The following is a 21,651-nucleotide window of genomic DNA, read 5'->3' as shown; positions in this document are numbered from 1 at the left end:
TAGTTGATGTTCTCTTTGACATCTGGTGGGAGGGTGTTCCACAGGGTGGGTGCCACTACGAAGAAGGCCCTCTGCCTGGTTCCCTGTAACTTGGCTTCTCACAGTGAGGGACCCGCCAGAAGGCCCTTGGGGCTGGACCTCAGTGTCCGGGCAGAACGATGGGGGTGGAGACGCTCTTTCAGGTATACTGGGCCGAGGCCGTTTAGTCCAGCCCCCTGCAATGCAGGAATCTCAACATACAACCAGTCCTTGAGAACTCTCTGTGTCGCAGTGAGTCAGTGCATCTGACTGTTAACCAGAAGGTTGGAGAGGAGCTTTGAGCCTATTCATGGATGGCTGTGGGCCAGATTGCTGCATTGGATTGGACTAGATTACCCCCAGGGTCTTTTCCAGCTCTACAGTCCCATGATTCTAAGTGTATGGAGCCTTCAGTAGCTTCAAAATGTAAACGGATGATCTCCTAACTCTGATGGAATGGTGCAAGTGCATAGACCTGTTCCTGAAGAATTCATACTCAAAGGCCTACCTATGGGTTGGCAAAACCGGCTGCTGCAGGCCCTGGGGACATGCACACACACACATACCACCTATGGTGGTGGACCACTGCTGTCACAGTGAGATCTAATGTGGCTGAAGCTTCTGCTCCTTCATGCACCGCAACACCTTCATGCACCACAACACCGCAACAAAAAGGTGTGTGGCAAAGTCTTTTTCTGTCCCCCACCCCCCAGGAGATGGGATGATAATACAGTTATTTAACAAGGTCACAGGGGACCCTATGCACGATGGATACCATTCAGTTTCGTGGCACAAATAAATGGGTTTGGTTTCAATATTTAAAGCCCTAAACGTCCAGCTCCGAGGGCCTTCTGGCGGTTCCCTCACTGCGAGAAGTGAGGTTGCAGGGAACCAGGCAGAGGGCCTTCTCAGTAGTGGCGCCTGTCCTGTGGAACATCTTCCCATGTATCTGAATTTTAGAAGACATCTGAAGGCAGCGCTGTTTAGGGAAGTTTTTAATGTTTGATGTCTTATCGTGTTTTTAATATTCTGTTGGGAGGTGCCCAGTATGGCTGGGGAAACCCAGACAAATGGGCATGGTATTATTAATTATTATCATTATTATTATTATTATTAGGCCAGAGTTCATAATTCTTTATTAACTGCATCTTTCCACATGATCCCATCCCCTTTGGTGGGTTAACATCATATTTTGAGGAATATCAGGGACTTTCTTATACCGAGTGAAACCATTGGACCATTAGATCAATATTGTCTACACTGGCTCTGCAGGGTTTTTTCTTAGCCCTACCTGAAGATGCCAAGAATTGAACCTGAGACCTTCTGCATGCAAAGCAGATTCTCCACCGCTGAGCTGTGGTCCTCCCCCAAGATCTTGCTCTGGGTATCAACTCCTCTTGAACCCAGTTTTGCTGAAGCCCATGATATAATTATGTTGCACCAATGGCAGACTTTGGTAATCTGGGCAATCCGGTTCCTTGTGTGAGGATAAAATTTGGTGCCCTCAAGTGGATCTCCTCAGTTATGGATCTTCTGAATTTTGCACCTCTTCAGATCAACACCTTTTGTGGGGGAATAGCCTGCGCCACCCTAAATCTGACGCTGGTTGCACATTTTCACCTGCTTGCTGCACCCTTTATATTTAATTAATATGTGGGGGCCCAATCTAACTATCTATCATCTATCTAAATCTATCATCTATCTATCTATCATCTATCTATCTATCATCTATCTATCTATCTATATCTATCTATCATCTCTATATCTATCTATCTATCTATCTATCTATCATCTATCTATATCTATCTATCTATCATCTATCTATCTATATCATCTATCTATCTATCTATATCTATCTATATCTATCTATCTATCTATCTATCTATATCTAGGAGTGGGGCAAGGGAATAGAGATCTTTGTGTACAGCAGGTAAAAATGTTGTCAACACCAGTTAAGTGTTTCCTCAGGCAGTTTGCATGAGAAATAGAGAAAGAGCAGTTGGAATTAAAGATCACAGGAAGCAGATTTTAATTTACAATTGAAACCGACACATATTTTTTGATTTCTAGGCGCAGTACTCTCATCATGTTATACAAGAAATTCTGGCACACCTGGATTCTCGCAGGAGAGATTTCCCCCGAGTCCGAGCAGGTATCATCCAGGCCCTTTTGCAAGCAGTGGCCATTGCTGCAAAAGGTTCCATAGGTAAGTGCCGTGCTATGAGCATATCTGGGCGGGACTGGACACTAGTTCTCCATCATGTTGAGAGGAGCAAGTCTGCACCTGCTCAAGGGCACTGTTCATATTCATGTGGAAATAGGATGTGTGTTGTGATTGTGATGAAGTAGAGCGGGGATGTCCAGCAGGCCTATCACGATCTATTGGTAGATCTCCAGGAGGTTTTGATAGATTGCAGTCGATCGCTGGTTAATAACAACAACAACAACAACAACAACAACAACAACAACAACAACAACAACAACAACAACTATTTATTATTTATATCCTGCCCATCTGGCTGGGTTTCCCCAGCCACTCTGGGCTGCTTCCAACAAAATATAAAAATACAGTGGTCTGTTAAACATTAAAAGCTTCCCTAAACAGGGCTGCCTTCAGATGTCTTCTAAAAGTCTGGTACTTGTTTTTCTCTTTGATATCTGGTGGGAGGGCATTCCACAGGGCGGGCACCACTACCAAGAAGGCCCTCTGCCTGGTTCCCTGTAACGTGGCTTCTCGCAGTTAGGGAACCACCAGAAGGCCCTTGGAGCTGGACCTCAGTGTCCGGGCAGAACGATGGGGGTGGAGATGCTCCTTCAGGTATTCCCTTTCCTCAGTGGTGGTAAAATAGAATCAGGCCCCGCCCCCTCGGCCTGCCCTCCATTGTTGCAGGATCTCAGCAACTTTTCCCTGAACACGCCCCCTCTCTGAGTTGTTGGCCATCCTTGAAATAGAGATACTCTCTCCCCTATACTGGAGAAATCAGCTACCCGATTTTGGTCTGTGTCTACTGACTCTTATGTACGTAGGTTTTATTTGTACGTTCCATCGCCAAATGGACCTGCAAGGACATTGGAGGTGGATTAGGATACCAGACTAATAAAAAGAACAATTACGTATTTCTTCCCTGCAATGTGATGAGCTGGATCGGGAAAGAAATATTGCCTTCCTTCCTCACTGAAATGTCTGGTTTTATATGTGTGTTAGATTTCTGTCCTGCCTTTGCTCCCAAAGAAGTCCAGGGCTCCTTGAAACAGATGCAAATGGTTGCATATGATTTAATAATCTAATAAGTAAAAACAGCCCCATGATTTTCAGTCTAGACTTGAATTACTTTATTTTATTATAATTGTTTTGATACTATTCATATATTTTCTCTGCCCATCCACTGTTAATGACAAACCCCCCTTTAATTCTTGATTTACGTTATGGAGTGTTTGTTTTATTATTTTTTTAATATTTAAAAGGATGCCATCATTTTTTAAGCCCCCAAAAGAACATTTTTATATTTGCAGTTGCAGATCAAACAACAGGTTGTGAAAGCATCGTCAGATGTGGGGGGGGGAAAAAATAAAAGAACAAACCAGTGACTCATTTCAAAGTCACACTAATTATGGTGCAATCGAGCCAATTGCCTCATCTGTGTATTTTCATTTGGGAGCATGCACAAATTGCTCCCAGTTGGGAGCCCTGACCGGCTAACAATGAACAGTAGTCTGGCACGAAGTGTGTGTACTAGCTCATCGGCGCTTTGGGGAACAGCGAACAATAGTATAAATTGCAAATCCCCAAAATGATGGTGAGCTCGTGGTGGCGGTTTTCAGAAAGGCATAAATAGCCACGGCTGGAGGGGAGGAGTATGTTTGGAACACCCCGTAATTTAAAGTTGCAGCAGAATGATGATTTGGTCAACATTTCCAGAGCTCTTAAGGCTGATTTGGTTTAACTCCAGGAATTCTGGAGGTGGCAATGGGAGGGTCGGGTGATAAACGTGTCTGGTTATAAGGCCAGGAGATAGTTGGCGGCAAAAAGCAAATCATTGGGGTGGGAGTAGTGCGCTGAACTTTGGTTTTGACTTAATTTGATTTATTGCATTCCGATGCCTCTTATCATCATCATCATTACTAATCTATAAAGCAAAATTAACAAATAGCAATTAAAAAAGAAGCTAAAGGCTGTCCTCACACACTCTTTCCCCCCACCAGTGACTCAGAATCTTTCAGTCTGTTTAGTTCATTAACATAAAAACACACACATACACATTGATTACACAGGTGTTGTAGAAATTTAAATGGGGTTCCTAGAATGTAGCTCTCCCTTCCAGAAACCCAAAAGGAGAAGATATAGGCTCCAAACGAAAAGTTAGGCCTTTTAAAAGTTGGGGGGCAGGCAACACGAAGCGGAGCACGGGGCTAATCAGGCTCTGTGGCGAAACGGCGACGAAGTGAGCAGCCTACGGTCCTTTAAAACGGACGAAACGGTTGAATGAGGTGGGGGTTCCTTACGGTGCATCGCATACAGTGCCCTGGTAGCTGGGGAGCGAGGAGATCGGGGAAAAACAGCGACCAAGAAACCAAACCTGTAAAAATAGACCTGAAAGAGCAGCGTAAGCAAACCAAGCACACTAACCTAAAGCAAAGTATACAAACCACAGCAAACGTGAGGGCTGGCCAGCAAAAGAGGGCGAGCCCCGGCCGCGCCGGCCCTAAAGAGGGCAGGCCATGCCCCCCAGCCACCCGATTGGCTGGCTGGGTGGGCAACACGGCCGGGATTCCCCTCGCACATGGGGTGGGCGTGATGCCCGCAACCCCACCTCCTTGCCAGGTCCCAGAAGTGGCTTTATTGAAATATAAATGCACATAGGGACAGTGTCAAAAGTAAGGAGAAGGCACATACACACAAAAAACCCAAATTTTCACTACAGCCAACCAAAGACAACCAACCACATCCTAGGCCACCCCCAACCTCTCTCACCACCAAGGAAATACAACAAGCCAATAGTTAGAGAACTCACACAAGTGGCGCTGGCACAAAACCCCCCCACACATACACTAAGTAGAGGAATAGAAGTATTGCCATCCCACCCCACTCACTGTTCCCCCCTCTCCCTCTCTCCTTCCTAACCTGACACTGTATGTAGCACAAATGTCTCATAACAAATGAAACTGATCTGTAGAAAACGCAACTTGGGGAAAAAGTGACAATGCATGTATTTTTGTAAACTAAGAAATTTTAAATAAAAATATATTTTAAAAATGGAAGGAGGAGGCTGCAAGCAACCACATCCAAAACAATGTTTCTGAAACGCTTCCCGATTGCACACGTGATTTCTATTCACTAATCAAAGGGTCACAGCAATCTTATCAATTGCAGCCCAATGCCATCAGCCTGAACCAATCGAAACCATTTGGCTCTTCAAATCAGCCCTCATCATAATATCCTGTGATTACATATAATCATTTTCCCATGTCTTTCTTTATTAAGACTCAGACTAATTTTCCTATTCATTAAATGTCTCCCAATATCCTCTTTCATCTGTCTACAAAACAATTCAAGATTAATCACAATTGCCATGCCTAGCTGATTCTCTGTTCGTGCATACAATGGCCACCATAGATTCTAACAGGTTCTTCTTTCCAGTGTTCTGCAATGGACATTTGCTACACACACAGCCTAAAAGCAACTAGTTCTGTACTATAAAAGGCAGACACAGCCCTCTTCAGTTTACCTAGAGCTTAGGCTCAAAAGAAAACGGAATCATCAGAATGGTACAGTTTTATGAAATTATCATTTTCTCCATCACAGGAGGACCCTGCTCTGATAGCAATACCAATTATAATATAATATAATATAATATAATATAATAATATAATGGGATGCGGGTGGCGCTGTGGGTAAAAACCTCAGTGCCTAGGACTTGCTGATCGTAAGGTCAGCGGTTCGAATCCCCACGGCGGGGTGAGCTCCCGTCGTTCGGTCCCAGCTCCTGCCCACCTAGCAGTTTGAAAGCACCCCTAAGTGCAAGTAGATAAATAGGTACTGCTTTATAGTGGGAAAGTAAACGGCGTTTCCGTGTGCGGCACTGGTGCTGGCTCGCCAGATGCTGCTTAGTCACGCTGGCCACGTGACCCGGAAGTGTCTCTGGACAGCGCCGGCTCCTGGCCTCTTGAGCGAGATGAGCACGCAGCCCTAGAGTCGGACACGACTGGCCCGTATGGGCAGGGGTACCTTTACCTTTACCTTTAATAATATAATATAATATAATATAATATAATATAATATAATATAATATAATATAATATAATATAATATAATATAATATAATATAGTGGTACCTCAAGTTACATACGCTTCAGGTTACATACGCTTCAGGTTACAGACTCTGCTAACCCAGAAATATTACCTCAGGTTAAGAACTTTGCTTCAGGATGAGAACAGAAATCGTGCTCCGGCGGCACGGCGGCAGCGGGAGGCCCCATTAGCTAAAGTGGTACCTCAGGGTAAGAACAGTTTCAGGTTAAGAACGGACCTCTGGAACAAATTAAGTACTTAACCCAAGGTACCACTGTACCTATAACAAAGCCATATTTTAACTTACAAGTTATTAAGTTAAACCTGTAACCTGTCCAGGGCCGGATTTAGGTTTGATGAGGCCCTAAGCTACTGAAGGTAATGGGGCCCTTTATATGTCCAGCTGTTCTTTGTCAACAACAAATGGTTGCTGTTTTTTGTGTTGAATATATGCTATATGGTAATTTATAGGCTTAATAGATATCTAAAGCCATTTGCCACTGTTGCTGTATGTAGGTTTTATTTTATTTCTTTTTTATCTTATATTTTGGAAGAGTACATCCAGTGGTTTTTTCCTTTACATTTTTTGGGGGCCCCAAGAGAGTGGGGCCCTAAGTTATAGCTTGTTTAGCTTATACATAAATCTGGCACTGCACCCATCCCTCCGAAAAGAGGAATTCAAGGCAGCGACCGCCAGCAGTACAATTACAACAAAATGCAACCATCTCAATGCCCTTGTGTTTATTCTGCTGCTTCCCTCTGGGCCTCTGCTGCTATAGCCAATGTTGCGCCATACTGGGTGGTGCACATGACAGCTTGGACTTGATGGTCTGGGTCTGCACTGAGCGACTTGCTGCCGGCGGAACAAGCAAGGAGACTCCAGGTCTCTTGAGTCAACTCCAAGTTGCAGATGCCCCATAGGGAATAGGCCCAAACCTGACCCCCGTTTACCACTGTTATTGACAAGAAGATGGCAACTTTGGCTTTGTTAAGGCCTTAGCCCTTGTTGCAGACCCCCCATGCCCTTTGTCCAGGCAATACAGGTCCACACATGGTGTCACAATAACAACAAGGCCTTCTGCCTGCCCTGGGACTTTATTGAGATCCCCTCTTGAGGCAGCCATAGATGCCCATAGCTCGGCCTGGTCCCAGTGTGCTTGGTGGGTTCAGGCTAAGGGGTCACTCACTTCTGAGTCCTTTGACTCCCCAGTAGTTGCTTGCTGTAGGCTGTGGGGTTTGGGGAGGGACAGTTCTAGCGGTCCTCTGGGTGGCAGTTTTAGGACCTTCAAAGGTCACAGCCAATGATCTCATTTCCCAGTTATACCTTTGGCAGTAGAAAGCAAATAAAAAGTGGACAATGGGTTCTCCATTAATGGTCCGTGACTCTCAGTGCATTTAGCTGAAGACTACATCTGTGGAGAATTTTTTCACTTTTTTGTGTTTAAGAAAGATGAAGTAAGATGCCTCCATTCTTGACAATGTCCACTTGAAACAGAGAATCCAACATTTAAGAACACGAGAAGAGCTGGATTGCTGGATCAGGCCACAGGCCCACCTAGTCTAGCATTTGTTGCTCACAGTGGCCAACCAGATGAGTGCAACATCACACTCACTGCCAGTGATTCAAAGCCACTGGTATTCAAAGACATACTTCTGCAAAATTTGGGTCCCAGTGACCCACTCTTTCATTCCCCAAGGTTGAAGCCGTTGGTTTTTGTCTCTCCACAGGCCCAACTGTCTTAGAAGTGTTTAACACCTTACTGAAGCACCTGCGTTTCAGCGTCGATTTTGAATTAAGTGACAGGCGTAGCTCAGTGAGCAGTGCAAGCTTCAGTGCAAGTGCCAAGGAAAATGACGAGAGAATTGTCCAAAATGCTATCATTCAAACAATTGGTGAGTAATTTTAATTAGTTTCAAGGTTTCATTTGTGGGGTGGAGGCAAAAGCAGTCCTCTGAACCACCCCAAGATCTTCGGGTACAGGGCAGTATACAGATGTAAAATAAATAAAAGCAGCCGTGATAATGATTAAAAAAATCATCATCATCATTATCGTTATTAAGGTGGGACATGGAGGTGAAGAGCATTTAATATTATTATTAGTAGTAGTAGTAGTATTACAATTATTTGTTGTCTCCAATGCTAGTCCTACTTAGAGACACATTTGACTAACTTAGGTCCATTAATTTCCATGAGTCTACTCTTGAGTAAAACATAACTGGATGTTTTTATTTATTACATTTGCTTGCAACTTTATGCAAAAAGAAGAAGAAGAAGAAGAAGAAGAAGAAGAAGAAGAAGTCTCAAGGGAACTTAAGCTGAAATACAACATACTAAAAACTAGGAAAACCCGAAAACTCCAAAAATGCTCATCCAGCGACATAACAATGGCAAATAATAAAATAAAATAAGGACTTTTCAAAATTTCACAGTCTCTAGTCCTGATGTAGGAGTAATCCACATACAGTAACCCCTTCGGATGCTGTTTGACTAAAACTCCCATCAGCCCCAGTCAGTAAGGCTGATGGTTGGGAATGATGGGAGTTGTAGTCCATTTGGAGAGCACCACATTGGCCACATCTGTCCTAATGCATGTTATCTGGAATATTTTGGGTTTCTTTTTCTTCTTAAAATCTAAAAAATCATAACAGGAGAGGGGATTTTTTTTACATGGAAAATAGCAAAAAAGAGAGAACTAAAATCATATGCATGATAAAATCCAGCCTGGGGAGACAGAACAATTACCAATTGCTGGTTTTTCATTCGGGGCAGAAGAAAATCCATTGTTGTCTGTTAATATTTCTTTCTGGAATTTTTTTTTTTTTTTAATTCTCTTTGCACTTAGGTTTCTTTGGAAGCAACCTGCCAGACTACCATCGGTCTGAGATTATGTTGTTCATCATGGGGAAAGTTCCTGTTCTGGGAGCAACTTCGCACACACTGGACACAAGCCAGTTTGGGTTTGTTCAGATTGCTACATATTTGGGGCTTCCAGTGGGAAATTTGTTTATCCTAAAAGAGGCAGAAATAAGGGATGGCATGCTTTGCATACAGGCTTGGATCCTGACTACTATGTGCAGATGGAAGCATATAGAGAAGGGGCTTTTCCTATTTGTCCTTCCCCTTTGCAGCTTCTTGCTTCCCCCTGCCAAAGAAATTCTCTGGAGAATCAGGAACACACACACACACACACACACACACACACACAAACCAGGTTGGCATAGGTCAAGAAGAAGAAGAAGAAGAGTTTGGATTTGATATCCCGCCTTTCACTCCCTTTAAGGAGTCTCAAAGCGGCTAACATTCTCCTTTCCCTTCCTCCCCCACAACAAACACTCTGTGAGGTGAGTGGGGCTGAGAGACTTCAGAGAAGTGTGACTGGCCCAAGGTCACCCAGCAGCTGCATGTGGAGGAGCGGGGAAGCGAACCCGGTTCCCCAGATTACAAGACTACTGCTCTTAACCACTACACTACACTGGCTCTCAAGGAGGAATCACTCAAAATGGTGTGGAGAGACTTTGCATGAACACAACCCAACTCTTAAAATAGCCCTATTCTTTTTAATCTGATTTCCATAGAGAAAAGTGTGTAGCCATAGGCAGTTTCCAATTTTGTCTGTGAAACGAATAACAACTGGAGAGAAATAGAATTGCATTATATATGGTGAAATATGGGTGGCGCTGTGAGTTAAACCACAGAGCCTAGGGCTTGCCGATCAGAAGGTCAGCGGTTCAAATCCTCGCGACGGGGTGAGCTCCCGTTGCTCAGTCCCTGCTCCTGCCAACCTAGCAGTTTGAAAGCACATCAAAGTGCAAGGAGATAAATCAGTACTGCTCTGGCGGGAAGGTAAACGGCATTTCCATGCGCTGCTCTGGTTTGCCAGAAGCGGCTTAGTCATGCTGGCAACATGACCCGGAAGCTGTACGCCAGCTCCCTTGGCCAGTAAAGCGAGATGAGCGCCGCAACCCCAGATTCGTCCGCAACTGGACCTAATGGTCAGGGGTCCCTTTCCCTTTACCTGCACCAAAGCAAAAGTGTGTAAGAACATAAGCCCTGCTGGAAAAGGGCTCATGTAGCCCAGGATCCTGTTCTTACAGTGGCCAACCAGATCCCTGCGGGAGCCTGCAAACAGAAGCAGAGCACAAGAGCCCCCTCCCCACCTGTACTTCCCAGGAACTGGTATGGAGAGGCATGCTGCCTCCATCTGTATAGGTAGAACTTAGCCAACATGGTTGTTGTTGTTGTTTAGTCGTTTAGTCGTGTCCGACTCTTCGTGACCTCATGGACCAGAGCACGCCAGGCACTCCTGTCTTCCACTGCCTCCCGCAGTTTGGTCAGACTCATGCTGGTAGCTTCGAAGACACTATCCAACCATCTCGTCCTCTGTCGTCCCCTTCTCCTTGTGCCCTCCATCTTCCCCAACATCAGGGTCTTTTCCAGGAAGTCTTCTCTTCTCATGAGGTGGCCAAAGTATTGGCACCTCAGCTTCAGGATTTGTCCTTCCAGTGAGCACTCAGGGCTGATTTCCTTAAGAATGGTTAGGTTTGATCTTCTTGCAGTCCATGGGACTCTCAAGAGTCTCCTCCAGCACCATAATTCAAAAGCATCAATTCTTCAGTGATCTGCCTTCTTTATGGTCCAGCTCTCACTTCCATACATCACTACTGGGAAAACCATGGCTTTTACTATACGGACATTTGTTGGCAAGGTGATGTCTCTACTTTTTAAGATGCTGTCTAGGTTTCTCATTGCTTTCCTCCCAAGAAGCAGGCGTCTCTTAATTTTGTGGCTGCTGTCACCATCTGCAGTGATCATGGAGCCCAAGAAAGTAAAATCTCTCACTGCCTCCATTTCTTCTACTACATGGTTAGTGTAGCCTTATCTTCCACAAATTTGTCTAATCCTCTTTTGAAGCCATCCAAATTGCTGGTCATCACTACTTCCTGTGAGATGAATTCCACAGTTCAACTGTGCGTCATTTGAAGAAATACTTCCTTTTATCGGTCCTGAACCTTCCAACATTCAACTTCATTGGATGTTTCTGAGTTCTGGTCTAAGGAGAGAAGGAACAAAACATTTCTCTATCTAGTTTCTCCTCTTGCACGCTCTTGCAGGTTGTAAACCTTATCTAGTCACCTACGGCTGGTGAGAATCTCTTTCTTGGTTGTTTTATTTTTTCCCCTTTTATGCCACAACTAGCCGACATAGGTAGGTAAATGTGGAGTTGCAGGCTACTAAGACTATTCAAGACCTAATAGCTTCTGTAGATTTCTTTGCAAGATTCTAATAAAAAAGCCATTATTTCCAACATCTGCCTTTTGAATCTCACCAGTCTCATTGGTGTTTGCCATCAGCTGTTTAAGATAAGTTTGCAAGTATGTTTTGAGAGATGTTTTTTATTATTGAACAAGAATACTTTGTTTTGTTTTACAGCAAGATTAGGGGGAAATCGTTTTTTTCTTGTTTTACACTAGAATTTATTGGCTCACTGGGTCCTTTCCAGTCCTGCATTGCTATGTTGAGCCTTCCGATCACCTAACAAATTAATTTCCCTCTCCAATAATTCATGAGGGACCCGTCCAGCCATATAGAATGTGGTTAACTGAAAACACCTTCGGCTTTCTATAAAACTAAAAGTTCTGACCAGTGTGGTAGAAGGCTGCCTATTTTGGCCTCGATTGATTCTGTAGGCTTCTGATAAATGCTTTCTAGAGGAGAATGGTGCTGATAAAAGGGCTTCTGGTGGAAATGAATAATTCAGAATCATTCGGCTTCGTTCTCTGCTCATCGATTTTCAGACGGGGAGTCACGAAGCAGCGAACTTAAGGCACTCGGGATGATTCCTGTTGTGATGGGGATTTTATTCCTCCGTAAATTCAAATTATCAATACATAGTTATATTTTATTCATTGCTTTTCTAAAGAAACCACCAGACTCCCATGGCTTTTTATTTTTCAGTTTTAATTAGGCATATCAGCCTCTATAACTCTTTATCGGTCTGGTTGTTTTCTGTGCTGCATACAAAGGAGCAGACCTCTCTTAGCTCTCTTGGTAATTTTTTTTCTTTGAATGAGGCTAGCAAATGATGCATAATATACTATTGTGCAGCATCTTAAAAAGCAGAGACATCACCTTGCCAACAAAGGTCCGTATAGTTAAGGCCATGGTTTTATCAGGAGTGATGTACGGAAGTGAGAGCTGGACCATAAAGAAGGCTGATCGCCAAAGAATTGATGCTTTTGAATTCTGGTGCTGGAGGAGACTCTTGAGAGTCCCATGGACTGCAAGAAGATCAAACGTATCCATTCTGAAGGAAATCAGCCCTGAGTGCTCACTGGAAGGACAGATCGTGAAGCTGAGGCTCCAATACTTTGGCCACCTCATGAGAAGAGAAGACTCCCTGGAAAAGACCCTGATGTTGGCACAAGGAGAAGGGGATGACAGAGGACGAGATGGTTGGACAGTGTTCTTGAAGCTACCAGCATGAGTTTGACCAAACTGCGGGAGGCAGTGGAAGACAGGAGTGCCTGGCGTGCTCTGGTCCATGGGGTCACGAAGAGTCGGACACGACTAAATGACTAAACAGCAACAACATACTAGTGTGCAACTGAGGACTGTCCAGATAGCAGTTGTTCTCCCCAACTCTCTACCACATAGTTTCATGCTGCAGAGAGAAGCGATAAGCGGTCTGAAGCAAATTGTGCTCCGCTGTTCACTACTTCTGATTCTGCAGTCCCATTCTGATTTTGCTGATACATCTCAGGTCTGAGAGTTCATCATCAGAATCATTAGGGTTGTCCTCTTGCTACAGGGTGTCACCCACTTTGAACTAACGTGATGCCCGCTCCTCATCCCCCAAAATAATATTGTTCTTTTGGATGGGACCTAAATAGAGCATCAACAGTTTCAAAGGACATAGGGATATTTTGAGCATTCAGAGTGTCCAAGTCCCTCTGTTGTCTTCTACTTTAACCTTTAAGGAAGGAGGTCAGCAGCAGAAGGTCTCTTCAAAGCCAGAAAAGTGACACTACAGTGGTACCTTGGGTTACATACGCTTCAGGTTACAGACTCCGCTAACCCAGTAATAGGACCTCGGGTTAAGAACTTTGCTTCAGGATGAGAACTGAAATCGTGCTGTGGTGGCACAGCAGCAGCAGGAGACCCCATTAGCTAAAGTGGTGCTTCAGGTTAAGAACAATTTCAGGTTAAGAACGGACCTCTGGAACGAATTAAGTACTTAACCTGAGGTACCACTATACTGCTCTCTTTTTCCACTTGGGAACACGAGGTGTATCTAAGATGAATTCCAACTTGGGAGATAGGCGGGATATAAAGACATCAAATGAATGAATTGTTGCATCAATCCATCAACCTCTGATGGATGATTAAGAAGGATTGGGTCGTGCATCACCTTCGCTGTGTGTGTGGGCCAGCGTCCATACTCTGCAGAGTTGCACCTCAACACAGCTCCTTCCTTGGAAGCATCTTGTTGAAGGTACAGTAAGCAATAAACACTCATGGACACCATAAAGATCCAGTCAAGTGTAGAGGTTTACATGACAGGCATAAAAGCATATTGGTATCATACAGTGGTACCTCGGGTTGCAAACGCCTCGGGTTACAGACTCCACTAACCCAGAAGTAGTACCTCAGGTTAAGAACTTTACCTCAGGATGAGAACAGAAATCGCGTGCCGGCGGCATAGCAGCAGCGGGAGGCCCCATTAGCTAAAGTGGTACCTCAGGTTAAGAATGGTTTCAGGTTAAGAACAGACCTCCGGAACGAATTAAGTTCGTAACCAGAGATACGACAGTACAGACATTCACCACTGCTGTGGTCAAGGCTTGCTTAGAGTCCAGCAAGAGTCCAAGACTCTCTGCTTCTCTCAACCTTTCCACAGCTATTCCTGACTTACTTTAGAATTGCTAGATTCCCTGCCATACCGCCACTTTCTGGAGAGGGAAATGTGGAAACACAGAACACTGTCTTTCCATCTCTTTACACTGAGGCTGTTCCACTGCTGGCTGCTCAGCTCGCAAATCACTGTTTGGTGCGTTGGCTGGGAAACAAACTCAGGTCAACTGCTTGGAAGGCAGTTATGCTCATCACTTCGGCCTTCAGAGTTCTCGTTTGAATATGAATGACCTAGGCATCACTTCCGCTAGTCAGTGTGGATTTTAACTAAAATCCAACAAATTACAGCATTTTGTTGCTTGGGCCACATGGATTCTTCCAGCTTTTGCTTCTGTTCTGAGGTTTACTATTCCAGCTTGCCATTTTATCTCGACATTTTATCCTGTTATGCATCCCACCGCCACCAACTATGGAAGTTGTTATTGTTTATCTTTTTAAGAGAGGGAAAAGTGTTGATTCAAATTAACTTTGGTTTTCCCCTCCATTTCCTTTAGGGATTTGGGAACCAGGCGAATTCAAATTATGTTGCTGAGATCGTTACTGATGGTAAGTAATGGGGGAAATTCACACGATCGCTTTCATATCCTTATTTTAAAAGATCCATTTTACAGCATGGCTAAGCAGGCAGAATAGCCACTTCTTTAAACTCGAAGCAAAAGTAAAGGAGAGTGGTGTTTTCCATAGGACTAGTCTACATTTGCAAATACTTTTGCAAATTACTTGTCTGGTTATCTGTGAGAAATGCTGAGAATGGAGTAGGCAGGGAGGTTGTTGTAAATTGGTTCTTTCTTTCTTTTTTGGTTTCCACTGCTGTTCAAACTAGAGACTACATCAGTGTTTACTCCTTGTAAACCCTTCGGCCAACCATTGGTTTATGCTCTTACAAAGGAGTCATTGCAGGGGCAGCCAACATTGCTGCTTCGACAGGAAGCTCACTTTGGGTGACTTTGGGTCGTCACCATCGCTCAGCCTAGTCTACCTCACAAAAAACCCTGTGAGAATAAGATGAACTGAGAGAGAATCATGTGTACAGCCCTGAGCCCCTTGAAAGAAAAGCATGATAAAAACATACCGTATTTTTCGCCCTATAGGACGCACTTTTTCCCCTCCAAAAATGAAGGGGAAATGTGTGTGCATCCTATGGGGTGAATGCAGGGTTTCGCTGAAGCCTGGAGAGCGAGAGGGGTCGGTGCGCACCGACCCCTCTCGCTCTCCAGGCTTCGCGGACCTCTCCGCAAGCAGCGGGAGTGTTCCCGCTGCTTGCGGAGAGTCGCCTGCATGCCAAAGCCTGCGCGCGCTGAGTTGCCTGCATGCCGAAGCCTGCGCGCACTGAGCTCAGCGCGTCCAGTTTTGTGGACCTCTCGGACCTGCCTGTTTGGGGTCTGGGGTCTGGGGAAGCTCGGGCCTCCCCCGCCCCAGCCCCGCGCCTGGGGGGGGGGGAAATAATTTTTTTCCCTTTATTTCCACCCAAAAAATCTAGGTGCGCCTTATGGGCCGGTGCGTCCTATAGGGCGAAAAATACGGTACTTAAAACAAAAGAACTACATGGATTTTTGGTGGGTTTCCTTTTTTGCTGTTGAATGGGCTCAGCTTTGCCTTGTGCAGTTTGTGCAGCTGAATGGACACAGCTCCAGCCTGTGCAATTTGTTCAGTTAAATGGGCACAGCTTTTGTACCCAGCTCTTGGCTGTGTGATTTGGCTGAATCATTTCTCTGGTGACTTCCCTTTATCTTTTCTTTGATTCTCACCAGGTCACAACAGGATACAGTGCCAAGACCATTTCTGCTGCCCTGCCTGCTCCTTTTCTGGATCCTTTGCTCTCACCTTCACTCATGGATGACTCTGAACTCAGACAGCTGGTCCTGGAAATACTGCACAATGTTATTGATCGGCACGACAACCGAGTGAAACTCAGAGGGATAAGGTGAATGCTCGAGTCTGACAGGGTCTCAGTTGAGTCCCTATGCAACAGTAGCTCATGCCAGTGTACCATGGGAATCTCGGATGTAGATGCTAAAATTGGTGGCATGCACAAAGAGATTAATCCATCTCTGCCAAAACTCCCATTAACTATGTTCCTTCTGCAGTTTGTGCACTCTTATAAAGCAGAGGGGAAGAAGTTTGTTTGGTCTGCGTTTTGATGCAAACCTATTTAATTTGCAGTTCTCAGGTCAGGAAGTGAAGCAAAACACAACTGTCATTCGAAATCTCCACTTCTCCAAACAATTGTGGTGCAAATCCCCAACCAAGATGTGTGCACATGCTAATTTAAATTACATACAAAACTACTATATTATATTGGGCAAAATTCCTGGGTAACTGTACCTGAATTTTTGTGTGGAACATTTAAAGGGAGGGGAATCACAAATGGATGCAGAAATGGGGCGAAGTGACTTAAGATTTGGGAAAATAAGAAACAGAGATTGGCAGATGCATCCATCGTTACCCAGAGATAGGCAGGGCTTTAGACAACAGTAGTGTGGATCAGGGGACACAGATGGTGCTGTAGGTTAAACCACAGAGCCTAGGACTTGCCAATCAGAAGGTCGACGGTTCAAATCCCTGCGGCGGGGTGAGCTCCTGTTGCTCAGTCCCAGCTCCTGCCAAGCTAGCAGTTCAAAAGCACATCAAAGTGCAAGTAGATAAATAGGAACTGCTCCGGCGGGAAGGTAAACGGCGTTTCCGTGTGCTGCTCTGGTTTGCCAGAAGCGGCTTAGTCATGCTGGCCACATGACCCAGAAGCTGTACGCTGGCTCCCTGGGCCAATAAAGCGAGATGAGCGCCGCAACCCCAGAGTCGGTCATGACTGGACCTAATGGTCTGGGGTCCCTTTACCTTTAGTGTGGATCAAAGTCCATCCATCCTGCTATAAATCTGCCCCCCATCCTGCTTCACTTTTGCTCCTCTTGTTGTTGTCTTCCAAGGAAAGGAGTAAAAGGTGGAGAGGGACCAAACATTGTCCATGTCAGATTGACAGGTGGGTGGTCCAGCCCAAAACAGATAAACATTAATGTTTATCAGGTTCTTGGAGGCCTTCAGGCCTGGTGCATGGCATTTATGACATTTCTATGGTCTTGGGACCCAGTCCAGCCCAGATTAATTTTCTAAGTGTCCAGAAGACATTTACTATGGATTGTTTCCAAAGTATGTTGAGAAGAGTGGTGGCTGATTTCTAGGAATGCCAGCAGAGCTGCACCTAGCTGAGCCCTAGGAATATAACCCATCACACTTGCCACCATTTGCCTTGTCCTGAAAGACCTACATTGGTTCCCAGTACATTTCTGAGCACAATTCAAAGTGTTGGTGGTGACCTTTTAAAGCCCTAAATGGCTTCAGCTCAGTATACCTCAAGGAGCATCTCCACCCCCATCGTTAAGACACTGAGGTCCAGCTCCGAGGGCCTTCTGGCAGTTCCCTCCCTGCGAGAAGTGAGGTTACAGGGAACCAGGCAGAGGGCCTTCTCAGTAGTTGTACCCGCCCTGTGGAATGCCCTCCCATCAGATGTCAAGGAAATAAGCAAATATCTGACTTTTAGAAGGCATCTGAAGGCAGCCCTGTTTGGGGAAGTTTTTAATGTTTAATGTTTTACTGCAATAATAATAATAATAATAATAATAATAATAATAATAATAATATTCTGTTGGGAGCCACCCAGAGTGGCTGGGGAAACCCAGCCAGATGGGCAGGGTATAAATTATTATTATTAGTAGTAGTAGTAGTATTATCTCGTAGGGAAATGCTAAGCTGGATCCAAGGGTGCACTTCCATATCTGGGGCGCCAAAGCTAAAAGTGAGTGCAGCCCCACGCCCTTCTCTTTCTCCTTGGAGACAGACCCATTCAAATGAATTGACTTAAATGTGTCATGCCCATTGATGTTGGTGGGTCCTCTCTGTGCTTGACTTATTTGGATCCAGCCCCCTTTCCACTCTCTCCTTAGTTTTTTTCCTTGTGGTCATCCACATGAAATCGAGCCCAGGGCCCCAGTTTGGCCTGTCCATGTATTAAAGACTGTACAGATTAAATGAGACTAAATCCATAGATATTCTTCCACTCGTGTCGCCTCTTATGCAAGCAGAAGCCCAAGAATTTCTCCTTGCAGGAATTCTAGTGCAAACGTTCGTGTTACAATTTTGTCTCTGCTCATGGTGGTTCTTTGGATTCATTCCTCTAGCAATAGATGTGGTAGCCCAGGCTATTTGTACTTTTGTTCAGAGCTCTGGTTTCCACATCTAACCTCCTAAAGGCAGGCAATTAATAATGAACTACCAGCCTCAAACCTAGAATTGTTTGGGTACTTTAAGAAACCAAGGAAATCAGTGCAGTTTTGAAGGGTTTGGTCCGCCATCTTGATTGAAAATGGTATCTGGTTGTATCCAGTCATCGATGAAAACCTGCTCCTTGATCTCAGGAACCGTCATGCAAAATTTGGTCTCAATATCATAGCTGTCAACTTTTCCATTTTCTTGCGAGGAATCCTATTCGGAATAAGGGAATTTCCCTTAAAAAGAGGGAAACGTTGACAGCTATGCTCAATATCTTAAGAGGTGTCCAGCTTTGTAAGTGAACAAGGTTTCAAAATATATAGCAAATAACAAATTAACAGTAACAAATTATGTTTTCCAACTGTGATCAATAGATGCCATTTTTCTTCTGTTTTCCATGTTCCATTTTGTCAGCGAAGAGAGGAAAAGTGCAGAAATGTAACAGTTGAATGTTTTTCATGCAGCAATTGATGATTTTGTTATCCAGGTGTCCTGCCCTGAATGTTAAATAGCTCTTCCAAATTGCTCCTGGTTTAATTAAGCTTGTAATTATATTTTTGTTTTATACAAAACATAAAATGGACTATTCCTGTACTGAGTCATAATTACTTATCCCCCCTTTTTTGAATAGGAAATCTATTGTTATTGCAAAATGTGGGTTAATTATAATGGAGATGACTTCAAAAATGCCTGGATAAATTAAATACTTTTCACAGCATGATTCCGAGTGTTCCCATCGCTGAGAAGTAATTTGCTTGCAAATTATAATTATTAATGCTGTTTTGACAAAGTAACATACTGTTTTGTGTCTGCGCAGAATAATACCTGATGTTTCGGATCTAAAGATAAAACGGGACAAAATTTCAAGGCAAGATGCGAATTTCATCAAAAAGGTAATAATATCATTAAAGATCAAACCAATTGTTAGAAGAAAGAGATGTTGCATACTGTTAAGTAGGGGATATAGGGACTCACTGCTTCTCTGGGTAGAACCTGTGATTTGAATGTAGAAGGGCCCAGAAATTATTTTTGGCATCTCCTCTAAATGCAAAGTCTAGTAACAGAGCTGTGCTTTTGCCAGGCAGACAGTTATGGGCTAGATGAAGATAAGATGAGCCCTGCTGGGTTAGACCAAAGGCTCAGCTGGTTAGTATCCTGTTCTCTTGGTGGTCTACCATGAGAAGCTGCCTTGAGTCCCAGTCTGGGGAAAAGGCAAGCTAGAAATAAATATAACAATATTATTATCATCACCTACAACTCCCATCAACCTTGACATTTGGCTCCGCTGGCTGGGATTGATGGGAGTCGCGTTCCAAAATATCTGGAGGGCCACTTGATTGAAGAGGCCTCTCTGGCTTTGGTCGAAGCCAATACCTGTCTTGTGAATGTGCACCAAGTATTACCTAGTGGCTCCTCAATGGCTCCAAAAAACCTGACATAAACATGCAAACATAAGGAGAGCCTGCAAGATCGGGTCAATGGCCCATCTAGTCCAGCATGCTGTTCTTACAGTGGCTGACCAGATGCCTGTGGGAAACCAACAAGCAGAACATAAGCATTTGAACATAAGCATGGTATTTGAAAGCATTGCTGGCTAGAACTGTCGAGGCAGAAGATAGCCGTCATGGCTACCAGCCATTGATGGCCACCTCCTCCATGAATTTGTCAATTCCCTTTCAAAGCCATCCAACTTGGTGGCCATCACAGCCTCCTGTGATGGAGCAAGTTCCATAGTTTGTGCGTAAAGAAGTCATTTCTTTTATCCTAAATCTTCCAACGAAAACCTTAATCAAGATTCCTCTCTGCTCTCTCTAGCATGGGCAGCAGCTGTATAGGCATGTCTACTTAGGATGTAAGGAAGAGGACAATGTCCAGAAGAACTTTGAGCTTCTCTACACAACGCTGGCTCTCATGACAATTGAACTAGCCAACGAAGAAGTGGTCATTGACCTCATCAGAGTGGCTATCGCCTTGCAGGTAGGGCTTTCGAAGTGCATCTAGGTGGCTTTGTTGATATGTCAACAGATTGGAATCTGTATTTCTGATCAAGAATGGTGTGCTTATTTTGTATGCTTTGAATCTACTTGCTGCATCATTTTGCGCCTTGAGAACCATGCTGTGGTTTCAAAATAAAGCTTAGTTAATGTGAAGAGCAGGCTCAGAAATGAGAAGGGGGCAGTACAGTGTTCCCAGTGTTCATGGGATGGATGGGCAGTGGGCTTTTCTGATACCTGTCCATCCCAGTTGTTGCATTCTAGGATCCTACCTGCCTATTGTTCTAGGATCCAAGCTTAGTACATAACATTTTCATTGCTTCTTTTCTTTCTAATGTTGGATTATATTGCTATTCTATTCTATTGTTTTTCACCGACTACCCCACCCCTACCCCCGACTACCTGAACAAAGCTCCTGAATGACTGACGGTCCATGGACCACAGTTTGGGAACCCTTGATCCCATACACTGTCAGATCATAACTACCCATGTCCTGGAAAACTGTTTTAAGATGTGTTGTGCACTGCACAAGCTATTAAGACTAGTTTGTCATGCTAAATAAATAAATAAATAAATAAATAAAAAAAACATGAACTGACTTCTCCACTCAAAAGACTTAACAGTGACCTGGGATGTGGGGGGTGGAACTGTTTTACCTTCCTGGCTCTTAGTCTTTTCACCCATATGAAAAAAATATGACCAATGCCAGTCTTGAATGAGGTTCCCTCCTCCCTTTCTTTCATTGTAGGACATTGCAATCCTTAACGAAGACAACTTGCCCATGTTCCATCGCTGTAGTGTGATGGCAGTGGTAGCCGCATATCTCAACTTCCTAAGCCAGATGATCGCTGTTCCTGCTTTTTGCCAACATGTTACTAAGGTGCTGTATCACTTCTGGTTTTCACGAGTGTGCCTTGCATTGATACAATAGCAGAACTGCCCTTCCGGCTTAGCTAAATCAAGAGCCCAAAGCAAATTAGGGTTGGGGGTTACTTGTGGCAATATGTATGTACTGCAGAGACAGACCGCTGTGAGTGACAGCAGACATGGGCTGGGGCTTAAAGGAAGCAGGCTCATCCCTCAAACATGTCATCTACACTTGCAATGCATATTTATTTATTTGCAAGCATATACATTTTAAAATAATAATAATAATAATAATAATAATAATAATA

General features: G+C 44.2%; 1 protein-coding gene across 3 annotated transcripts in view; it reads left to right on the top strand.

Moving 5' to 3' along the window:
• EFR3A (EFR3 homolog A) overlaps window positions 1–21,651 on the top strand; it is an 81,779-nt gene that overhangs the window by 47,691 nt on the left and 12,437 nt on the right. For all 3 annotated transcript variants that reach the window (XM_083749102.1, XM_083749101.1, XM_083749100.1), the window contains exons 10-17: window positions 2,089–2,224; window positions 8,036–8,200; window positions 9,151–9,265; window positions 14,714–14,765; window positions 15,971–16,143; window positions 19,300–19,375; window positions 20,298–20,459; window positions 21,225–21,356. In XM_083749102.1, coding sequence (XP_083605228.1) covers window positions 2,089–2,224; window positions 8,036–8,200; window positions 9,151–9,265; window positions 14,714–14,765; window positions 15,971–16,143; window positions 19,300–19,375; window positions 20,298–20,459; window positions 21,225–21,356 — 1,011 coding nt within the window. The remainder of the gene's footprint in view (window positions 1–2,088; window positions 2,225–8,035; window positions 8,201–9,150; window positions 9,266–14,713; window positions 14,766–15,970; window positions 16,144–19,299; window positions 19,376–20,297; window positions 20,460–21,224; window positions 21,357–21,651) is intronic.

Source organism: Podarcis gaigeae (genome assembly GCF_964106915.1).
Source record: "Podarcis gaigeae genome assembly, chromosome: 7".
In the NCBI taxonomy this organism is placed as follows: Eukaryota; Metazoa; Chordata; class Lepidosauria; order Squamata; family Lacertidae; genus Podarcis; species Podarcis gaigeae.
Note: the sequence above shows the minus strand (reverse complement) of the source record. Positions and strands in the feature narration are given on the sequence as shown.